Source organism: Ruditapes philippinarum, unplaced genomic scaffold (genome assembly GCF_026571515.1).
Source record: "Ruditapes philippinarum isolate M1 unplaced genomic scaffold, ASM2657151v2 ctg312_1_1_1_1, whole genome shotgun sequence".
Taxonomy (NCBI): domain Eukaryota; kingdom Metazoa; phylum Mollusca; class Bivalvia; order Venerida; family Veneridae; genus Ruditapes; species Ruditapes philippinarum.
The window spans coordinates 486,913-511,151 of record NW_026860715.1 but is presented as its reverse complement, the minus strand read 5'-3'; the positions used below and the strand labels follow the sequence as shown (position 1 = coordinate 511,151).

At 32.5% G+C, this 24,239-nt stretch overlaps 1 protein-coding gene and 1 long non-coding RNA gene across 2 annotated transcripts; both read right to left on the bottom strand.

The window, feature by feature from the left end:
* Positions 1 to 1,660: 1,660 nt before the first annotated feature.
* LOC132713164 (FAD synthase-like) lies at positions 1,661 to 23,608 on the bottom strand. Its single transcript, XM_060695651.1, has 13 exons — positions 23,351 to 23,608; positions 20,023 to 20,117; positions 19,599 to 19,722; positions 18,403 to 18,515; positions 17,546 to 17,686; positions 16,577 to 16,725; positions 15,849 to 15,937; positions 9,038 to 9,182; positions 8,069 to 8,149; positions 7,630 to 7,728; positions 4,613 to 4,734; positions 4,037 to 4,178; positions 1,661 to 2,852 (listed from the first exon to the last, which is right to left on the bottom strand). The coding sequence occupies exons 1-13, from the start codon at positions 23,505 to 23,507 to the stop codon at positions 2,714 to 2,716; spliced, it is 1,596 nt and encodes a 531-aa protein (XP_060551634.1). The 5' UTR covers positions 23,508 to 23,608; the 3' UTR covers positions 1,661 to 2,713.
* LOC132713165 (uncharacterized) lies at positions 20,844 to 22,339 on the bottom strand. The gene is made up of 3 exons (XR_009623413.1): positions 22,079 to 22,339; positions 21,257 to 21,524; positions 20,844 to 21,033 (listed from the first exon to the last, which is right to left on the bottom strand). It is a non-coding gene; the product is annotated as an uncharacterized LOC132713165 (long non-coding RNA).
* Positions 23,609 to 24,239: the final 631 nt, after the last annotated feature.

The following is a 24,239-nucleotide window of genomic DNA, read 5'->3' as shown; positions in this document are numbered from 1 at the left end:
GAAATAGATCATCGATCAAGATTAAATTATTTATTTTATGTTTGCTAGGAAAGTAAAAATAAATATTTTATAATGTTTTTAAAAATTACAATAAAATTTTCAAATGATAACTTGGTATCAAATTTTTAAATTTTCAGATAGCAAAGAATTTAAATACAGTTAAAAAAGGGTGGATTCAAAATATAAATGTGCATAAACAAACTAACATTTCACGCTAATGATTTTCAAGATAATTTTCATGCCTTTTCACTGCTTAGATATGAAATTGTATAAAGTATGTATTTTCCTCATATAATACTATGTTAAAAAGAAAGTAGATTCAATACTATGTTATAGAAAAAAAAATTTTGCTTAAAAAAACATCTTGTGGCTGGTTTAACAGACTGATGCCAGAAGAATAGAGCCAGGTCATATGGTGCCAAAACAGGAAATATGATATTGGTTAACCTTAAGTGCTACAAACTTAAAGCAACACCAGGGGTCAAAACCACCTAACCTGCTGAAGCTAAGAAATGCATAGATTCTTGTAATTCGAACCCATTTAATCACCTCTTAATGATCACACAAGGATAAATGATTCTGATACCTCAACCCTTAAAGGCACAAGGGTATCCATTACAAATTCAAAACAGGGCAAGCTACAATGCAAACAAGTGTGACCTTGACCTTTGAGCTGCAGACCCAATTCTTGTGTGAAGGATGTCATCATGTCAAACATATTTATACAAAGTTATTTTAAAATCCATTAAATGAATGACAGAACTGATAGCCAGATATGCACATCAATGCACTTTCATTTATACGTTTTAAAGTCCAAGTGTTGACCTTTAACCTACAAGCAGGGGCCTTGCTAGTGACACATCATCAAAATGTGCTACACAGATAAGTAAAATTAAATTCCATAAGTAAGGAAATTATTGATAGCACAAAAAAGTGCATATACCTATCAATTCAAGCACTTTATGCCACCTTTTTTAGGAGGGAGGAGGGGCACGAAAAGCTCAGCATTTTAAGGGTTTAAAATTGTTACCAAAACATCAAAAAACTGTGCAGTCTTACCAGACTCTATACTGTTGGCAATTCAATCTTGTTCCTTGATTTTGGAATTACTTAAAACTATAATACCTTATGATACGGTCGAAATTCAAAGAAGTTCTAAGAGATGCAAATTACATTGTATATATTCAACACGGTATGCATTCAAATTGCAACCAAAATGACAATTCATAAAGTTATTTATAAAACATGGATCTGTACTGGAAAGAAAATGCTGTTTTGTAAAACTTCAGGTACATACTGGGGATAAATATTTGTTTAATTAAACAAAGACAAAACAAACCTTAAACATAAAATCTTTGTGAAATTTAGTTGAGACCTGTTTATAAGCTGTATATGATATAACATAAAATAAAAATAAAATTAAACACAACAACAAATACTACCTCATAGGGACAAAAAAATCAAAATTGGTTATATCCTTCCTTTTTGCAGTAAAAATCGACTTTGCAACAAATCTTTTTTAAAATTGTTAAATAAATTTACATTTGTATAACCATAAAATACATGTATCAATAATTTTTACAAAATATCACAACAAAGCACCATTGAGCATGTTTTTTTTTGTTTTTTGTTTATTTTAATTTTAATAAGAGTTAGTGCAAAATGAATTCGACATATACCATCACATTGCATACAAATATTTAATTTCGTAAGACAATCAAGTGTAAATAAGTTAAGGGTCATTAATAACTGATTGGAATAAAATTTCAAGGATCTGAAGTCTGTTTGTCTATTTGGATTTTTACACCCATTTTAACACTTAATTTGTCATATTTCAATGGTCAATCAACTGAAGTAGCTATCTTGGAAATCTTACCAATAATTACCAATTTCTCCTCAAGTAACCTACTACTAATCCCATGTAATTTTTGAATCAGTAGCGAGTGACAAGCAACCATTAGACTCAATGTCGCAGATCAATTGTCTCTGAGAAATTACAGCTCGCCAGAGCATTGAATCAGCAAACCTTGGATTACTAATCCAATGCTCACCCTATTGAGCTAAGCAGGCTTTTTTGTGTAATATGCCAGTTTTGATCATTTGCAAAGATTTCATAAGACAGGTTATATGGCTTAGGATCAAAGATTTTTAAGGTGATATAAACAGAGCTGACTTGCAAGAGTTATATAACAAACAACCATTTATGCAAAGCCATATAACCAAATGAAGCATTTATAATCATTTAAACAAATTCATAATGCTGCATAAATTGCTTTTCTAGATTAAAATAACAATTAATTCATAAAATTCAGCAACAGTGTATATAAAAAATAATCATATGTATCTAATGAAAAAGAAGGTTCCAGAGTTTAGCACATACCGTAACATTTTAACAGTAAGGTTTATTTTGTAAGAAATTATTGTTTAATCCATTTGAAGGCCAATGGTGGCTGTAATATAAAAAGAAAAACCCATGCCATACTGTTGGCTGCTCAACAACTAAGTAGTTTAGTAAAGTTTAAATTAATTTCATTACATAAAATAGTATTATAATATTGAAAGCCCTTAATTTAACAACTCACAGACGTGAAATCCAATCTTCACAAGTTCTTTTAACAAATTTCAGTAGGCTAAGGTCTTTACAAACAGCCCCTTTTCAAAGAAATCTATAAATACAAATTTATGAAAACATATTCCTAGAATTTTACGATCATCAAGTATTGCGCCCGGCTCTTTCCTGCGAGTCTGTCTCTAGTTTGTAAGCCGGCTTATACTTTACGATGCCGTTCTCATCAACATATTGTAACGCAGGATTCGGATGAGTATTGTTCATGCTGCCGAGTGATGTGTACCTGAAATTTAAAAATAAAGGTAAACTTATTATTAAGCTATAAATTAATAAGGCAATAAATTGGTATTTAAAAAGTTTAAAACCGATCTGTGATTTCCATCTCTATCTGCAAGTACTTTCAAGTAGTAATTTTACATACTTTTTTCTTTCTTACAAAAGACCAGTTTTGGAAACTATTTCCTCTTTCGTTGTCTCAAACTATGGCAAATTCAGCTATATTTGTGAAATAAAATTTACAAGACCTCATCTTAAAACAGAAACAAAAAAACTCATGTTAAAAAAAGAAAAAACAGGAGTCCCAAAATTGAAACCGTTGCAGGCTTGTTTTTTTTTTTAATATAGCCTGTTTATGTACTAATTGTAAATGCAAAGTACCGTCCAAGTCGTTCATGTCAAGCAGTATCCAACATTTATACACGACAATGGTGAACTTCAGAATGAATTCATACAACACTGATCATAAAACATTCAATGTGACATTTTCGTGCCAATATATATAACAATTTCGTATGCTACCAATAACATTACCTCACAGTATTGTGATTGATTGAGTGTTTTAAATTTGGCAACATGATATTCTTAAGAAAATAAAGAGAAAGGCAGTTCATTTAAAATTGGTGACCATATTCACTTGGTTAAGTCGTTTAAAATTATGTGAACATTTAAAATTAGTACCAAAAGTGAGGGGTGATTGAAATGTACATACAGTACCAAAACCACTCAACGTAAGAAATTGAGAGGTAAGTGGTTTTCATAAACAACTCATCACAGACAGAAAATTTTGTGACCTCCAACCACTCAGTGAAGAAAGGTTAGGGGTCAGTGGTTTAAATTTATTATCTAGGAAAGACAAGAGCTGTGGGTAGTGTGCTCAACTAAATTTCTCAGTGCTTGATATTAAACAAAAGCCTGGATAATGTAGAAATTTCAAACTTCAAAAAGGGCTATCATTCAATTGAACTCACTGTTTAGTTGTTTAGCCTTGAACAGTGATTTCCTATTTTGCCCTCAAGTAAGTGTAATAAGTTTCAACATATTCTCTACACTAGTTTTTGAGAAACCAACTGGTTTAAAGTTTGAGAACTTAGTAAAGGAAAATAGAGAGTTGCAAATGACAAAAAATTTGGAGACTTTTATGTCAATTAGAACAGAAAGCTCAATAAACAAGGATAGAAAATGCCTTACCCTCTGTCATAAAGACTACAATATGGTAGACAAAATGATCTTAAAAACGTCCATATATCAGTATAAGACCAGTTTAACAATGGATTGATTCTCATGAACTGTGGCCAATCGCTATCTGTCATTGCAAACGCGTTAAGATGACCTGAAAATATCAAATAAATTAATATGTATAAAAATTTTCTTGTCAGTTTCCTAAAATTGCATTTTGTTTGTTTGGTTTATATGTTAATTTTAACACTTTTTTGGTCATACCTTGGCCGTCAATCCATTTATCCAGCTTTCCTATAATACTTCCACTAATTAACAGCTTATCTGTTTAACCCACATGATTTCTAGATCAGTGGTGAGAGGCTAATGACATTTAGAATAAATGTCCAAGATCAATTGAGCTAAACATCAACTTTCAATGAAATGAACAAATTTCTTGGTATGACTAGTGAAATAATTTTTTTTTCTTTTCACAAAAAGTTGTTAAACCAGTTTTCCCTTCACTAAACTTAATAATATTTCAAGCTTGTGAAATCAAAATTTGTGTTGGTAATAAAAAAAACAAAAAAAACTCTAAAGGATATTTACTAGAATAAGGATCAGTTTCCCTTGTTCCCATAACAACAGCTTTTATCTCTGGATGCTGGGCCTGTAGATCTCCTAAACTGTCCTTTATACGGCCATTAAACTGTAACATCTCTAACTTATACCTGAAATATATCAATGATTTCAGTAAAACGTGTTTTCAATATTTCTTCATTAACATGGTTACAGTATTTCTAATAAAACCAACATTAATAGTCTAACATATTTCAAACATTTAAAGAAAACTTATTTGCAACATTTTTTAAGTCAAACCTTGTACCAATAAAATGTTGTAATCAATGACTCTAAATCATGTACAGTAATTCTGCATCAAAATAATGGTTCAAAGCAGCAAAATATATGACAGTGATCTAAACAAAAGCTGTCGGTAGGACAGCAATGCTCGACTATTCTTAGTGCTTGATAGTAAAAAAAAATGCTTGATACAATTAACCTCTCCTGTTTACAGGTTGGGGTAATGATGGTGAACAAGTGTGCAAAGTTTCAAAGCCATATGTCAATTGACTTTGAAAATATTTAAACTATTACAAAAACTTTAACATAAGTGGTTACGCCGACGCAGACGCCGACACGGATGCCAACGCTCGGGTGACTACAATAGCTCTACTTATTCTTATCGAATAGTCGAGCTAAAAAGTAATCACACTGTGTGGAGAAGGGGTGCACATTAAAAAAAAAAAACAACACATCCATCACTTCATTGCAGAATATTGTAAATTCACATATATTTGCAAGACCAAAATTTTTCAAAATCATCATTTCCCATTTATTTGCAAGGCTAAATATTCACAAATTTCTACCTTCTGTTCTGTTAACTTTAAATGATACAATGTCAACAAAATCTTCAATAAGTTAAACTAGAACTATCACTAAATGTGATTAATACCCCCTAAAGTCTGCTTCGGAAATGAGGATGTTACTAGTAACAGAATACCTTGTAAAAGAATTGAAACATAGATTTATGGTTGTGGGCAATTAAAGATAATTGTGGTTCATGTATGTTGCATTTCCTTTCAATGTGGTTGGCCATTGATGAAGTTTAATTGAATTACTCTGTAACAAGTCCAGAAAGACAAAGAAAAAGAACAAAGGGCAAACACTCTATAAATACTGAAGATAGAGTTATAGTTCTTGTGCACTGCACTTCCTCTTATTGTGCTTGACCATTGTATGAAGTTGTTTTGAATTCCAACCAGTACGTTTTAAGTTATGCTCCAGACAAGGAAAAGTATCAAAGGGCAGTAACTCTGTATTTTGTCGAAATGAAGTTATGGCTCTTGTGCACTGCACTTCCTTTGAATGTCATTGACAACTGTATGAAGTTGTACTGAATTCCAAACAGTAGTTTTCAAGTTATGCTCTGGACAAGGAAAAGTAACAAAGGGCAGTAACTCTGTAATTAGTCAAGATGAAGTTATGGTTCTTGTGCACTGCACTTCCCCTTATTGTGCTTGACCATTGTATGAAGTTGTTTTGAATTCCAACCAGTAGTTTTCAAGTCATGCTCTGGACAAGGAAAAGTAACAAAGGGCAGTAACTCTGTAATTAGTCAAGATGGTGTTATGGTTCTTATGCACTGCACTTCCTCTCAATGTGCTTGACCATTGTATGAAGTTATAATGAATTCCAACAATAAGTCTTCAAGTTATGGTCCGGACAAAAGAAAGCAATGGAAAAGTAACAAAGGGCAATGACTCTGTAATTAGTCAATATGGAGTTATGGTTCTTGTGCACTGCACTTCCCCTTATTGTGCTTGACCATTGTATGAAGTTGTTTTGAATTCCAACCAGTAGTTTTATGCTCTGTCATGCTCTGGAAAAGGAAAAGAAAAAAAGGGCAGTAACTCTGTAATAAGTCAAAATGGAGTTATGGTTCTTGTGCACTGCACTTCCTCTCAATGTGCTGGACCATTGTATGAAGTTATAATGAATTCCAACAATTAGTCTTCAGGTTATGGTCCGGACAAAAGAAAGCAATGGAAAAGTAATAAAGGGCAATAACTCTGTAATTACTTTAGATAGAGTTATGGTTCTTGTGCACTGCACTTCCCCTTATTGTGTTTGACAATTGTAGGAAGTTGTTTTGAATTCCAACCAGTAGTTTTCAAGTTATGCCACGGACAAGGAAAAGAAACACAGGGCAATAACTCTGTAATTAGTCAAGATAGAGTTATGTTTCTTATGCACTGCACTCAATGTGCTTGACCATTGTATGTAGTTATTTTGAATTCCAACCATTAGTCTTCAAGTTATGCTCCGGACAAGGAAAATGCAACGGACAAAAAAAAAGCAATGGAAAAGCAACAAAGGGCAATAACTCTGTAATTACTTTAGATAGAGTTATGGTTCTTGTGCACTGCACTTCCCCTTATTGTGTTTGACAATTGTATGAAGTTGTTTTGAATTCCAACCAGTAGTTTTCAAGTTATGCCCCGGACAAGGAAAAGTAACAAAGGGCAATAACTCTGTAATTAGTCAAGATAGAGTTATGGTTCTTGTGCACTGCACTTCCTCTCAATGTGCTTGACCATTGTATGTAGTTATATTGAATTCCAACCATTAGTTTTCAAGTTATGCTCTGGACAAGGAAAATGCAACGGACGTCTGGACTGACCAACCAACCGCCCAACACCAACCAACCGACGGACCGACCACCGGGTGACTCCTATATACACCCCCCCCCCAAACTTCGTTTTTGGGGGTATAATAAGCGGCATATTATCCTTTGTGAAAATTTCAGTACAGTCCAAAGGTTGCTACTGCATGCCTCGATCAATTTACACCTGAAAGGGCTTCTTTTACCTACAGTACTACAAGGTGACCAAACAAACAAAAAAAGTGTTTGCCAATTGTTGAAAGAAAACCTTCTAGTGGTAACATTTGTAACAGTCATGTCCTTAAAACCTTTAGCTCTGCTTACAAAAAGGCATATACCTACCTGCAGTTTTTCTTTTGAGAAAATGTCGAAATAGTGGATTTATATAGTGTTAGAATCTTACCTATCTCGAGATATTTGTATAAACTTTTCCACTTCAGGAAATGGTAATTTACTTCGAATATACAGAGCCTTGATCTTCCCATCATAATCTGGATACTTCCTAAAATACATTACTTTATATTACATAAAATTATATGAGATATATCTACATTGTTCTTTACATATATGTGCATATTTATTTTTCTTAACATATATGTGCATATTAATTTTTCGGAACATATACATACATATTTATTTTTCTTGACATATATGTGCATACAAATGTATTTATTTGAGTGTATTGTTTTAGAATAATGCACAGTTTGAGTTCAAATGTGCAGGAATATAACTGATACTAATTACAAAGCATTTGAACGATAAACCATACATAAGTTTTAATTAACTTCACATCAAGATAGAATTTATCAACAAATTGAGAGAGTTCTCTACAATAAACTTACTTTTTCACTACAGCATGTACTAGATGTAACAACACAGTACAGTCTTTCCCACCATTGAAACCAACACAAATCTCATCTAACCTAAAATTATATTGCAATTGTTAATTTCTTTTCCCCCACTTGTATATACAATTTTTTGTACTAATAAAAATTATGTTTTTTGCTTCAATATTACACTTATATTACACTTGTATAAAAAAAACCCACAAAAAACAAAGGAAACACAACTCTGATACCATATGAATACATTTTTTGGATAAGTGTAAATCAAACAAAAAGAAGAATTTGAGTTTCATTAACACATGTAACATTTCTAAATGCTAAATGTCTACAAATTTCTGAAATTTTGTGATTTCACAAACATTTTGACATGAAAAAATATCTAACTATATATACGGTTAAAGTTTATTTTTATAGCTTTTTTAATCATGAGGAGATCGAAATTTTTGTTGCTGGGTTTAATCACTTGCCCTACATAACCAATGTAGTATTAAATCCTCGGAGGGACAGTGTTCAAACTTAGTGTTAGAAGATTTGATTCAGTTGTTGTAAAGAATTAATTGCTATACATGGCCAGCCACTCTGCAGACATTACATTGATCAATAATACATCTTCGAAACTTTGGGAGCCAAAACATATCAATTTTAAATCCCACCTCCATCAAAACCACCCTCTAAGGGCTATATCCAATTCATTTTGAAACTTTCAGTAGATCAAACCCCACCTCCTCCACATACTTCTCCAACCCACCCTCTAAGGGTTATATCCAATTCATTTGGACTATTTTGGTAGCCAAAACATATCAAACCCTGCTTCCACTTCCTTTCCAACCTACCCTCTAAGGGTTATATCCCATTCATTTCAAAACTTTGAGAGCCAAAACATCAATTTCAAGCCCCTCCTCGGGAGTCACTTACTTCTGCATCCAAACCTCTAAAGATTATATCCTAAATTAAATCTTTACTTACTTATATTTATCTAATGCATCTTCTAATACATTGACAGAATTTTTCACTTGATTTGTAAATGATGATGACTCCTCATTACTTAATATGCCATACAGCTGGTCCACAGCATTTAGCACTGGATTCTTCTCATATTGCACTATAGCATCTGTAATATAACATATTATTATTACAATATCATTCTCAATTTGTCACAAATGTCATATGATACTACTTTTAGAATGTCATATTGTACTTGTTTGAAAAGTCACATTGTACTACATTGTAGTTTAAAATGTCTTATTATAATAGATCAAAATGTCATACTGTACTTTTCTAAAACATTATCTTGTAGTTGTTTAAAAAGTCAAAGTGTACTGGTTCAAAAAGTCATATTGTACAAGTTTAAACGTCAAGTTGTACTGAACAAGCTTAAAATGTCATATTGTATTAGTTTAAAATGCCATATTGTACTCATTTATTGCATCTTATTGTACTTATTTAAAGTCATATTGTACCTGTCCAAAATGTCATATTGTATTTGTCTGAGTTCTCGAACCTGATTTATATATATTAAGTCATTAGAACATGTTTTATAATCAAGCTTAAATAAATATGTTCATTTAATATTTAATCAGAAAGACACAAAAGAAAAGTCTATATTTGACAAGATCTTAAGTATCAAGGCCTTTATACCAAATAAATGGGTTCATTTTGATTACTTCTATTAATTTAAGCAAATAAGAAGAATAAATGAGCCAGACGGCGACTGCCACTGAAAACATTTCTCAAACTCATATAATTATTTTTTGCACATGATATTAAGAGGTATCCTCTATTATAATTTAAATATTTAAAAGACATACTTGTATGTCTACCGGTATTGCATACGACTCAATTATATAGATATACAAAACATATACACTTGATCATTTGTCTACTGTTTACACATGCATGTTGTTATACAGTAAGAATTTATTACATAATTCAAAAGTAATAAATATACAATATTTTATACAGTAAAAAGTAGAAAGCCCTTGTACCTAGTCCTACATAATATGTTATAACAAATATGATTGGATGATGAAAACTGTTGAATTTTTTAAGAGCAATAAAAAACAAGATCTGTCAGAAGGACAGCATGCTAGACTTATCGTAAAACCAAAAGCCTGGATAATGTAGAAAGTTCAAAAAGGGCCAAAACTTTGTCAAAATCCAAGTAAGAGTTATGTGCCTTGGATAGTGCCCTCCTCACAAAAAAGTTTGTAGAGTTTTTACACATTTCTTTCAGTAGTTTTGGAGAAACCAACTCACCTGGGTGAGTACAATAGCTCTCCCTGTTCTTCAAACAGACAAGCTAAAAAATCACATTATAACAATGTATTATGACAACTCAACTCTACTTTTATTCCCATTATTGAACTAAAGTGTGGTATGTCATGCACTAAAACTTTATTCCTTTAATTATCCTTATTTTTTCCATAGACTTTAAGTTGCCTATTTTACCATAAGAAATTAAAATAATTTCAATAAAGAATGTTAAATGATGTGACAGAAAATTGTGACAAACCAGATCTTCTGCCAAAAATCAATGAATCACAAAACCCAAACAATATATTCTACATGAAATCAGAAGTTTTCGGGATAAAATTTTACTTCAAACTTCAAATTGAAGATTGTTTTTATAAAATAAATGTTCCCCAATTTCATAATTATCATGATATTTTAAAAGAAATGAGAGAAGCACTTGGTAAAAATGTAACCTGGCCGATTAACCCTATGTGAATATAAGAATTTTGCAAAACATTGGCCTCACAAAAGTATCAAATACATGTATTCACAATTCAAGAAATAATTTACATGTTATGTGCACTTATATTAATGACTGATTTTGCTGTTTTAATGTGTAAAAAAGTAAATCAACAAGTTGTAAAATTGACACACATATTATTTACTGTCTCCTATTTTCATCAATTTAAGTTATAATTAAGTTATTATAAAATCTGCATAAATTATAGAGTGACTGTCATGTAGTTATAAAATAACATTACATTTTACTTTTTTTTAATTATTATTATTAAATTACAAACAAAAAATATAATGTTAACAACTTAATTCAAATTCGAAACATTTAAGCCCTACTTTACATAAACTTATATCTAATTTAGCATTTTCATAAATTGTATCGTAACTTTAAAGCAAAAATTTACATCACAAATAAAATTAAAGATTTCTTTTTTATCGAAATTAAACTTCTTTTCTCCTGAAACTTCAAACATAACTTAGCCAGATAACAAAGCTTTTAAAGTGATAATATTATCACTGTGGGAAAAAATTATGACAGAAAATTTGAAAAACTCACCCGATGTCATAATTTGGTATGATATAAAATCAAGTTTAAAGTATCAAGATTACAGCAGTAACACTTAGCGATTGATGTTTCCTCATAAACTATGACGTCTACCTTATACACTACTACCTCTCTGTTTATCAAATGTACAGACAGAACAACTGGCAACACTCTTATTTCATAATGATAAAGGGACAGAACTCTTACCGAACAAAAATCTACTGTGGAACCCTATGAAAAATTTACCCTCCTCTGTCTAAATTTTGCAATTTTTCCATGTTTTCCTCAGTCTGTCATTATATTTAATTTCTCTTATTTGGATACCCCTTCATTTTGCAAAACTTGATTTGACTTTTATAGCCTGAACATCTATTAAAGGCCCATTATGCCTCAAAAAATTTTATTTCTAAAAAAAATATCATTTTTGGTATCTTGTTACATCTTCAATAAAACACTTATTTGCCATATACATGAACTATCTTTTGCTACTTTAGCACTGTTAGCAATCAGTTTAATTGTAGTGAATAAGTATTTTGTATGGAAGTTAAATTCTACTTTGTTTATATTTTACTTTTTTTGCTTTTTTTACTACACATTACTGCACATTCTGCGCTATTTTCTTCAGTTGTTAAACATCAAACTATCTTTGAATCAAATAATTCAAGCATTACTAAACACAAGTCTGAAATTTCTAAAGACTTAAAAATATGGATTTCTGAGGCACAATGTCCCTTTAAAGTGTATATTTAGCTATGTACAGTATATTTGTGTTTTGAAAAAAGTATACTTCCAAAAAACCTTTACCTATATTTAAAAAATATGTTAGCCAATGGAAAATGCACAAAATCATTGTTAAATGGTTTTAATCCTACTTAAAACAGCAGCATATTCTTCCTGTTTGGGTTCATTTTATACTGGTCACATATACAGAATTCATGGAGACATTCTATGTGACAAATCTTACAAGAATTTACTACATGTATAAGGTTACGGAAATAACATTTCTTTACCTTTGATAGATTAAAAAAACCATCTCATTAAATATAACTTTACATGTATTAATACCAACATTGAGAGAAAATTGGTCTGTACACATGTTTCATAAAGATTAAGAGAACTTTGTCCATCTTTACTTACTTTCATTATTTGTGAAAGATTTTTTTTTACACAATTTAAGAACTGATTTAAATGTGTGTTTAATTTGGCCAGTTTAGTGTTATGAACAAACTTTAATTAAAAAATCATCTGCTACTTTTGCTCGGCTCGAGTTTCCAACTTGCATTAAAACATCATTTATTCACGGTTTTTTTTATCAATTTTTCAAACACACCCAACATTTAAAAAAAAAAAAAAAACTTAATTTCTTGAGAAAAAATATCAGCAACACTTAAAAACAAGATACTAATAATTGCTTGATGTTAAATCAGAATTTGAACCCTAGACCTCACACAGTTCCTGAACCAGGGTCTTACCTTACCTAATATACTAATATCAGGAAAAGTCAGAAGCAAACCAAATTCTTAATAATTCAGAACTTCGATTGTAATCTTTAGCGAAAATATTTTAAAAAAAATCAAAATACTTATTTCAAACTCAAAACTTGCTCTGGAAACTGCATTGTTTAGAAGGGTTCCCCTGTACAGGAAAATTTCTTGTAATTGAAGAGTATTTCATTTCATTGACTTTCAAAAGTTGTTTTTATAATATCATTCATTCACTTCTTTCTACATCTACTTTAAATACTAATGATGCAATTTCTATAAAGTATAACACTTGGCATTCAAATACATGGTAATTTTTCCTTATACTAAAAATCCTTCAAAAGAAAATTGCAATCATAAGAACATGAACAACAAATTTGCAAGCTAGCAATTCCTATTAAAAACAGTTTTATTATTCGTTATTATTATCAAGTAGCAAAATTAGCATACTTGTGTCAACAGTCTTATTATTGGAAAAACAAAGTACAAAGCTGCATAAAACAATGGAATAAAAGCACATTAGTAAGGCAAACTGTTAGGCCAAATAAAAAATTTGTAACAAGAGCTAGTAATAATTTATCATTTATGTCATATTGAGATGCCTGGCCTGTGGTGATTATTTAAGTTTCTGGGTATTTCAAGATTATTTTAAAACGATTGCTGAATAAAGAAGAACGTGTCTGGTTAACATAAATGCCCTCGGCCCATATTCTTGTCAGTAACATATTTTCAAACAAGAGGGCCATGATGGCCCTGAAATCGCTCACCTGCATATAAAAACTCTCCATGACAAGGAACAAGTAATATTGTAAACTATAAACAAAAGCAGATATAAAATCTATTAAGCTTTTATTTAAACAAACTTGGTAGACACTGACTAGACAATTTTTCATGCAAACTATTTAAGCTCTAGCTCTTTCGTTTTTTTAAAAGAAGATTTTTTAAGTTCTTTCTTTTGGTTGCCATGGCAACCAGAGTTCTGCACGGAATTAAATTCTTTGAACAATATTTAAAGTTGACTACCAAAGTAACAATCCTGTGAAGTTTGGATGAAATTGGCTTAGCAGTTTATGAGATGTTGTTTATAGTAAAAGTTAACTGACAGACGACAGAAGGACGCCAGATGAAAAGCGATTACAAAAGCTCACCATGTCACTTCGTGACAAGTGAGCTAAAAAAGTTTAGCCATTCACACAGTACGTTTACCCATTCACACAGTTATGGACGGAAAAATTGCCAACAAAAAAAAAACACAGATACAGTCATGATGTTTTGTTATTGTAAAAAAATGTAAGTTCGCATATCATTACTAAAATGTATTTGATGAAGTTGAAAGTACAATGTATTCCACTGACCAATAAATGTGTATTAAATATATATTAAAACAAGACCTTGACCTAGATTCCAGTGACCCTAAACTCCACCCAAACTTACAGGACAACCTGAGGTATGGTATGTTCCTTCCTTAACAGTCATTGGAAAGCAAAACATTCTAATACCGTTTTATCATAACAATTGTTGTGAAACAAGCAACATCCAATCAAAAAATGCTTCAAAGTAGGAAAAAATAATGTATAGTTATTGTGACCATTTTCTTCAAAGCTTCAATAAGTTGTTAGGGTTAAATAAGCAGTCCCACTATACTTAATATGCACTTTGAAAATTTCTTTTTATATGGCAGCTGCTTTTCAAATCATGTTAGATAAACATAGAGAACAAGTGTGTGAAGTTTCAATTCATTCCCTTTAATAGTTAAGGAGATAAAAGCTTACATGCAAAAACTTAAACAAGAATTTCAAAGTCAAAAAAGGGGCAAAAATTTGCAAAAATGTCATATCAGAGTTATAGGACTTGTGCCAATCATCTTAGATATTCTAAGATAGTTTCAGCATTTAAAGTTTCAACTTATTCCCTTCAATATATCCATACATGCACCCAAAAACTTAAATAAAGCATGATAACAATGCCTTTATAAGAACAATAGCCCTCTCTATTATAATTACTATGTTCTCAACATTTTCTTCACCTTTTATCATGATTATAGTATATAATACTGCTCATGTAAGTGGGAAATTCAAACCCAATATTACAAACCATATGCCTAATAGGCAATAGAGTTAAACTCTCAACCCAGGGTTAATAAATTTGGTGATTCTTTTTTTGGTTGGGTTTAACGTCGAACAAACACAGTATAGGTCATATGGAGACTTTCAAGCTTTAGTGGTGAAGAAAGACCTCAGGTGCCCCTCTGTACATTATTTCAAGCACAAGCGGGTAAGGCTCCCAATGTATTTGAGTCGCCAAATGGAGTCTTTCTTTCTATTTTTAATACATGTACAAATAAAGAATGTGCAAGGCTCATCACGATCGAGTCAGCACACATTTTTTGCATTGTAACCCCATTTTTTACCAAAAATGTATTATGTCACAAGCAATTTTGCACGGTAATGCTGTGTGGAGGGTTGTAAACACCCATTTTCCGTTTGTTTACTTTGGAATAAACCACTAGAATTGATAAAATCCATGATTACAGTCAATGATTAAGAAATTTTGTAAGACAATATGGTCATTTCGATTAAATGGTAAACAATATCGTAAAGGTTTATGAATGAAAATCGAAACGAATCCGTTTAAACGTGTAATGGTGGGGGCCTTACAAGCGGGTACTTGAATAGAACCACTGAGGCTCTATTAGCTAGCTGGATAGCTTTCTCACACGAAGAAGCCAAAGACGCTGGCGTGGCTTGAACCTACAGCAGTGAGAGGCAAGTGGTTGGAAGAGAACAACCTTAACCACTCAGCCATAGTTGACCCTTCCAATTCAGGTCACCTCAATACAGGTTTTACCATACACATGACACAGTACTGGTAAGTTCAATGTAGAAAACTCGAAGTATGTTCAAATAAGCTTCCAACTTTCATAAAAAAATAGGGCTCAACTAAATATCTTAACACTTAACTAAATACAGTGTAAGCAAGTAAAACAAAGAGATAGGAAACTCACTTTCAGGTAGATTTTCCTGCAGATATCTATAGGCAGATTCTAGCTGCTCTTTGTCTTCTGACTCTAGAGTTAGCTTCACCTTGTAATAGCTGAAATCCAAATAAATGAATAATCATTCACAAATATCAAAAAACATCAAAGTTCATGTTTTATACATTGCCTTGAAGGACTTTGGCTGTAATATCCTGTGCTAAAAAGCTATTTATTTGCGTTTAAATGCTTTTTTTAATTCATATTCATATAATTCATAATTATGTTCACTTAAAAAGTCAGATATTATTCTAAAAAATATTAAAGTTGTGGTTCAACATAATGAACTTTTATAGCAATCTTCTATAGAGGGGGGGGGGGGGGGGGAACTACTATATTACTTTTCTGTATAATGTATAAGGGAGGGCACTCTTAAAACAATTTAAAAACATAGGTAAAACTTATATTCTTAAGCTTTTTAAAATCTATTTTGGTCTTTTCTTTCCTTCTGAAATAGTGTACATGAAAGCATCCCCCTACCAGCAGTATAGCAGGTAAAAACAGAAAATACATGCATAGAATCTGATGAAGAATTGCCAACCTACCATAAATAACCTGGATAGCTTCCTCACAAGAAGGATTCTAAATTTTCAATCAGGATTGAAATCATAGTAATGAAAGGCAAATGATCCAAAGCCAGCAGACTTAATAGCTTGGCAAAGAAGACGGACACTCTTGTTTATTCTGTGTATATTTACCTGTTAATAAAGTCCGGGTACGACCCTAGAGTGACGTGTTTCTTGAACAACGAGTCAGCTTCATTAAGCACTGGGGTGATAGATATCTCATCTAGATGAATATATATCTCCTTCGTGTGTATCTCTATATCAGGATTCTTAAAATGATCCTAAAATATATAAAGAGATGAATAATTAACTGGTACTATGCCAAAACCAAAAGTGATTAGGCTTTGCCACCAGTATAGAGCCATGCCATCCATGATCTATCTAGGCTCTATATTGTTTGTTTTGTTTCTTTGTTTGTATTACACAGTATTTGTCATATGGTGATGTTCCAGCTTTACTTGTGGAGAAGACCTCAGGTGCCCTTCCGTGCATTATTTCAGGCACTTACGGGCACCTGAGAAGAACCACTGACATTCTGTAAGCTAGCTTGATAGCTTCCTCTCATGAAAGAATCGAAAGTCCCTATCGGGATTAGAACCCACAGTGGTGAGGGGCAAGTGGTTTGAAGTCAACAACCTTAACCACTTGACCATGGACGCCCCTATACTGTTGGTAGTTAAATTATTGTACGTGTATTTTGATAATAAAATTCTTTAATTTTTAAATATATGGACTGTTCCGAATTCCAAGCAGGGAAATAAAGGGGGTGTGGTGGCCTTGTAGTTAACGTGTCTGCCTCTCAACCCAGGGATCATGGGTTCAAGCCCTACTTGTGTCATGACCATGTTTCTTCATATGACACCAGTACTGGTTGGTGCCAGGAAACACACTAAAAATTGATTAAGCAATTGAGCTTAAATAGATAAGCTTAAACCAAAGCAGGGCAAATCATTACACAAATTTAGCAGGTTAAAGATTAATCAATTCATGATTAATTTCTCATAAAAAGAATGTAATGACTTAAAACATATTCTAAATTTTTTGTAAATTTAGACTGGACCTGCAGGTGTGTTACTTTAAACACAAAGAGAAAACACTTACTTTGAGCAAAGGAAAAGCATGTTCAAGTATTGAAGGCACTCCAGGGAATAGGTAGGTATTTCTAACATTGACTAGTGGGTATTTTGTCCTTCTTCCTGTGGATTCATCCTCGCCATATAATAATTTTGCCGATTTTGGCACCTGCAATGAAATGTTTACAATTACTTTATGTTAAATTAGCACAATATGCATAATCAACCTTTCTCTGTCGCTGACAGAAAACAAGAGCAATACAAGAAATTTGAAAGTTCAAAATGGGAAAAAAATGTAAAAATGCATACTTGAGCTATGATTCTTGGTCAGTGATCTAAAATAATGACCTTAATGACATGTGTAAAAAATTCAAATGAAAACTATCTCTAACATTGAAAAGATTGACCTTATACTAAGTTTTTATTTCCCTCTCATAATGGGGTATAATTCACTCAAAATTCACTCTAGAGTTGTTAAAACAGAACTGTAGAATCTCACTTGTTTTAAAGTTTTAAGTTAATGAGTTACCTTGTTATACACAAAAACCATAACCTATTGTTATGCAGACAAGAGGATGAGAAATTGATAGCCGATGGGCTAAAAAATAGATTTTTTTCTTTTATCAAGGAATCATTTTGTTCAACCCTTTACTTTTTCAGAAGAACTGGCATTTAAGAAAACTGATGCAAATTTTAGGACAATGCAAGTGTTTTTTGTGTTTATTTTTCTTATTTCTGATACAATGTAGTTGAATGACATCATTTTGCTGACATCACTATCAAAATAGCTTGACACACCACATATGAAAATGTGACATCTAGATAAAATCCAGCAACAAGCAAGCATTACTGGTATATAGTATTACCAGAATAATATTAACATACCTTAGCCATTTTCAGCTTTGGAGAATTCAGATCATCAGTGCCAAAGTATTTCTTACACAGTTCAACAAGATGGGGGTTAGGCTCCACTGGCTCGCCAAATGCCTTTCCAACACCTGCAGTATTAATAATTAGCACTTATAATTGACCTTTATTTCAAAGTTTTAAAAATACATGTATTTTGTGATTTATTAAATCAAAATAAAACAAAAACTTAATTTTTCTCTAAACTGTTCATCTAAACACTAAAGAAAACAATATAAAACAGCTGAACACTGATCTTAGATTAAAGCATGGAGCTAAATATAGATCTGGGATTATTGAGAGAAGTTGTGTTTTCTTAATTGTTATTAAATAATACAGTAAAACATTGAAAGTCAATACAAACTGCTGAAATGTTTACAAGAAATAAATGTTGTTATGTTTACAAGTTTGACAGTTTAAGTGTAATACTTATGAATAAAACAAACTGTAATGTTTTGGAATATACATCTCAATGTATATCATAAATATACACAGGAATGTGCATGAGAAATCCATACTTCATTATCACATGAAATGCAAACTACAAATCTATGAGACAAGGTGTACAAACTGCAATGCTTATCAGTAATACAAACATAAAATAAATGAATAAATAAATAAATGTAGAAATTCTGTTTCTCCACTCCCCGAATACATTTCTCTTCAAGGGTTTTTTATTTTTGTTTGTTTGTTTCATTTTATGCCTTTTTCCAACAGTATTTCAGTCATATAGGCGGGAAGTTTCCTAACCATCATTCCTGGAGAGTTACACCAGTACTAGACTACCTTCCTCTGCGCTAAACTACCAAAGCATCTCCCGGGGATCGATCCCAAGCCAGAGAGGTAACTGGATTAGAAGTCATCGACTCTAACCCCTCGACCACGGAGGCGGTATTTTAAATTTTAAAAAATTCACTGATAATGATACAGCCTATCTATTCATGCATGGCTTTTTTTTCCATAGTTAGCGAAAGGGGTTCTTCCATTTCATTTAGCAGAAAATAACAGTGTTTTTTTAGAAAATTGATGTTAATTGAAGTTTAGGGCTTGGGAAACTGTAGTCAAAAGATGAAAAGAATTTTCCAGGTAGTAAGCAGCTCTTAAACAGAGCCTGCTATAGAAAGAAAAGAGCTCTGTCATAGATAGATTCTATTAAAAATGTAATAACAACATACTTTCAAATGTGAGATCATCGTGAGTTGGTCCAATGCCCCCTGATGTAATTACATATGTATACTTGGATGAAAACTCAACTATTTCTTTAGCAATTGTATCAATATCATCAGGTACGACAGAGATCTGCAAGAAACAAAATATCATAGCACAAAATATGAGAAAATATTCTCTGTTCTGAAAAAAGGGCAGTTTAAAGCAGCAATATTTATAACAGAAATGTCCAAAGGTCACATGGATTATTGATCATTTTTTGTACAGTAAGATATAAAATTGATCACAATTATGGCAAAAAGTAAACTTATTATGACTTTTACCTGTGAACTCAACACTGAGACGCAGGTGGATATAATGTCACTTGAAACTATTCAATATCCGTCAAAATATTCTGTTAAAGGCTTATTGTAAAATGAATATTAAACAAACCTTTTTAACTTTCACGCCCCAGGAAAATAAATGCTTGGTCATAAAATGTGTGTTTGTATCGGCCACTTGACCTTTCAATATTTCATCACCAATGACTGAAGAAAAGAATAGTGATTGGCATTATGTACAAAGAAAAGGCAGAATCATAACTAATTTCAATTGCTGCAATTATTATATATATAGCTAGTATTTTGCTTTAATGATTATTTTGTTACATTTTTGCAAAATGATTAACATTGTCCAATAATATAGTTTGAGCTGTATCAAACTACACAGTCTGTATGTACAGTCCTGATTTATGAGTCGCCTTATCCAATGGTCCAGACAACCAGAACCTTGACTTGATATTCCTACTATCATTAGAGCACTTAATCCAGACAGACAATGCTCTTGTACTCATTTACAGCAATCTAATGTATAAATCTAGGATAATATTTAATACTAAAGCTTATATATAGGGCCCTCGTTTATCTGTTTGTTTTCTCATATTCTATCATGTGCAGGGAATTCCCCAGGATTTTTTTTAAGCGCTACATTTTTTTAATTAGACGGGGTGGGTGCGGGAGGGGGTCTTGACCCCCATACCGCGTGTCGAAAAATTTTGCCATTTTAGGTGTCAAGATACTGCTGTGGGCTGTTTTAAAACAAATAATGAAAGCTTTTCACTTGATAAACATTTTCTTTTTTATTATTTACTTTTTCCAACAATTCAAATAAATAAACAATTATATATAAACACAAGTTCACAACATGTGATCAACATTTATAAGTGTGTGTGTCCCATTTAAATGAGTATATTTCAGTTGTTTTTTCTTCATTAACATCATTAAAAGTGGGCCTGTCTTCTAGGTTTGTTGTCCTTCCATGCCTTGACTGCCTTCTCAAAGTTGAAAGATTCTAATGGGGGTCCTTGAAGGGAGACGGCAAGAAGATAGTTTAGAACTTTAACAGAGAGACAATTCCTGTTTTCAGTCTTAACTCTCTTCAGGCAGCTCAATCCTCGCTCACAATCTGAAATTAATAAATGAAAGTAATTATTTATGTTAACCTCATGTCTTTTATTTATATTGTTTGTTTGCTGTGAATTTTTGAAAATTTAAAACTTCCAGCCTGTTTAACTTAGTAAAAAAAATTATATTTGAAATGTTGAAAAACTTCTAGCAAAGTGTTACACATGCAACTTTCATTGGAATTTCATTAATGTTCAAGAATGAATGAATCTAATAATAATTACCTGCAGTAGAGGTTGGGAGGAGCAATTCTGTAAAGAGCTGGATGACTGGTAGAAAGGTTGCCAGTAATCCAGGTCATGGTCTGGTCGGCTGACTGATCAGTCCCCTCTAGACTGGCATGTACCTGGTGCCAGTGGCTGCGGCACTGCTCCATATCTACACCAAAGTGCCTGGCCAGCTCCTGTATGTCCTGACAAACCAATGCTAAGGGGTAGGACAGTAGATTGCACTTCACAAAGCTGTCTATGAACAGGCTCGATTAAAGAGGGCCTGCAAAATTAATATTTTTTTTCATTTTGGTGATTCAGTTAACAGAAACAGATTACAAGATATTTTTAATTAAAAAAGAAAATGACCAATTGGCTGTCACTATGTGGGATTGTTGATGTAAAGATTTTGTTGTTGTTTTCACTCAGTTGCAAGTTGATAATGAACAGTCGTAAATGTTTTCAATGTTAAAGTAACCATCAACCAATTTTATTTCTGAATATCTATGCAGTTTAATCCAAGTAAAATACGATTATCATGTATATATTAAAAAGCAAAATGATCCGGAGACAGTTTCAACGACATTGCTCACAAAAAAACTCTTAAAATTGATAGTGAACTAGGCTTCCCTTATTCATGTTAGACATATTATTTTTTTAAATCTTAATACTACAGTACTGCTTAGACGTAACGATCGTAAGAAAGTGAAAGATAAAATTGAACATTACACTTATATCAAGACAATTAACCCAATCATCCCTAAATATCAAACTGTTATATCGCATGTCAATTAATGCCAATTATTTTATCAAAACAATAAAAGTTATTACACCTACCTGAAACATGTAAATATCACACATGCCGCGGTTAAATTGCACCCATCTCAATACACGGTAATTGACAACACCTGAAAGTGCACCAACAGTCGTCTGCAGACATCGATGACAGGTGTCTGTGACGTCACACAGTCTAAAGGCAATCAGTGTATCGGGTTGTGTATACGCCTCGGGTAATTATCTACACAGGACATGTATATTGGCTTGTTTATTTGGCTAATTGGGGTTAACTTATAGACACAATAGAAAGGAATATCGGTCGTTTTTGTTTTTAAAGCGCTATGATAATTTTAAGCGCATCGGGATTTCTTGTTCTGAAATTTTAGCCGATGCTAAAAGCGCCTGGGGAATTCCCTGATGTGAGATCGGGAGGGTTGAACTGGTACAGATAAATTACATAATAGCTATAATGTCTATATACATCACTCGAAACTCCTGTCTTCAACCTTGTTGTTTACCTTGTTAATATAAAGTAAACATGATTCTGAAAGTAACAGTATGTGGTGCACGTCAAAAAGTAATGCTTTAATTAAAATGTGTCACGGTTCAGAACTGTTCTCCAACAAGGATAATAGATGTGTAAGCGGCCGAAAGCTCAGCCAATAGAGCCACCTGAACGGTATTCAGAGGTTTCAAAGCTAAGACCCTGTCAGGATGCACATTTTTCTAACCCTGTGACATTTGGTGCCCATCATGATCCATGACTGCATATTTTATTTTTTTTATTTATTTTATTTTAGCAACAACATAGATCATATAGCTCAGGGATTCAATTAGCATATTGCTCTGTAGGATGAATTTCAATATTGCGGGGGGAGTATGTCCCAGTTCTACACTGTTCACTTACTGGGGGAGATGTTAGTCGAAATATTTAGACATAAAGCACATGCCACGGTTGAGAACTGTTCATTAAATAGGGGAGAAGATGTACAAGCGACCAGAAAGCTCTGAACATTGGTAGAGCCGTGGAACGGTATTCCAAGGGTCCCTTTAAGCCTGTTTGAGTCCCAGTCAGGCTGCAAATTTTTCTCACCCTGTGACATTTGGCACCCAACAGGAGACGGTGATTGCATATAGCTCAAAGTTTAAATTACATTGCGAAATTCTTTCAATGAGGGACTAGGGGAGATGTCTATTATATAAAGCGACCGGATAGCTGTCAGTAGAGCCGCGGCCGAAACTATATTTCAAGGGTCCCTGGTTCGAGGGTCCCAGTAAGGTTGCACATTTTTCTCACCCTGTGACAAATGTATGAAAATTAATTAGAACTACCAATGATCCCTGCTGAATAATCTTTAGCAGTTTCATCTTTCTCAGAATCAGACATTTTATTCACGGCTTGCGCTCCTGAACAAAAATGATTTTTGATGACAGTTATTCTTCTACTGGCTGATGCTAAGTTTTGCAGTTTTCCATACAATGTCAACATGTCAACGAATAAATGCGCATGATTTTGTCATATTTTTAAATGTCTAAAATTTTGACAAGTTCAGATTTTCGACCGGTGGTAAATTTTACAAGTTCAATGTCTTTACGATCACCGGCTATAAAGGCAAAATACCACTAAATTATTTTCGTCTAGGTCATGAAGTACTAAATTTAGTTTGTGTCAGGCCTCATTGTGTACAAAGGTCTTACTGTGAGACCGGTGTGTATACAATGGTCAGGCCTCTTACACAAGGACATGGTCAGTAACAACTTCAGTGAACTGCCGAAGTGTTACTAACTTATTTTAAATGTACACAACAAAGTCATAGAAATTGGCTATGATAATGTATTATTTTTTAAAAGCTGTCAAAACGAGAAGGGAATAACTATTTACATAAATTTATATATACATCTAAAGGAACAATTGGACTAGATGATAACACCGTCTTAAGCTATGACTTTTATACAGTCACCGAATAAATACTTGGAGTGACTTAGACTAAAAATTCTACTGAAATCTGGATCAAAAAAGATTTTTCATACTAGCATAACTAAATTAAAATTTAATCTTACATACCTTTTTCCTGCCGTACAGCCGAACAAAATACTGATGAACTTTTTCCTAGCTAACTACGACTATACAGTCACTAATATTATATCGTATTGGCGCAAATGGAACAAAGGGAACAGAAACGAATTTTTAGCTTCAATTAAAGTATAATTATATCTAAAT

Bases quoted from the DNA above. Each gene is read 5' to 3' on its own strand.
- LOC132713164 (XM_060695651.1), bottom strand. From the start codon at position 23,507: ATGTTGACATTGTATGGAAAACTGCAAAACTTAGCATCAGCCAGTAGA. The intron at 4,735-7,629 runs GTAAGATTCTAA...GATATATTTCAG, and splicing joins ATACAAATATCTCGAGATAG to GTATAAGTTAGAGATGTTAC. The intron at 2,853-4,036 runs GTAAGGCATTTT...TTTAAATTTCAG, and splicing joins TGTAGTCTTTATGACAGAGG to GTACACATCACTCGGCAGCA.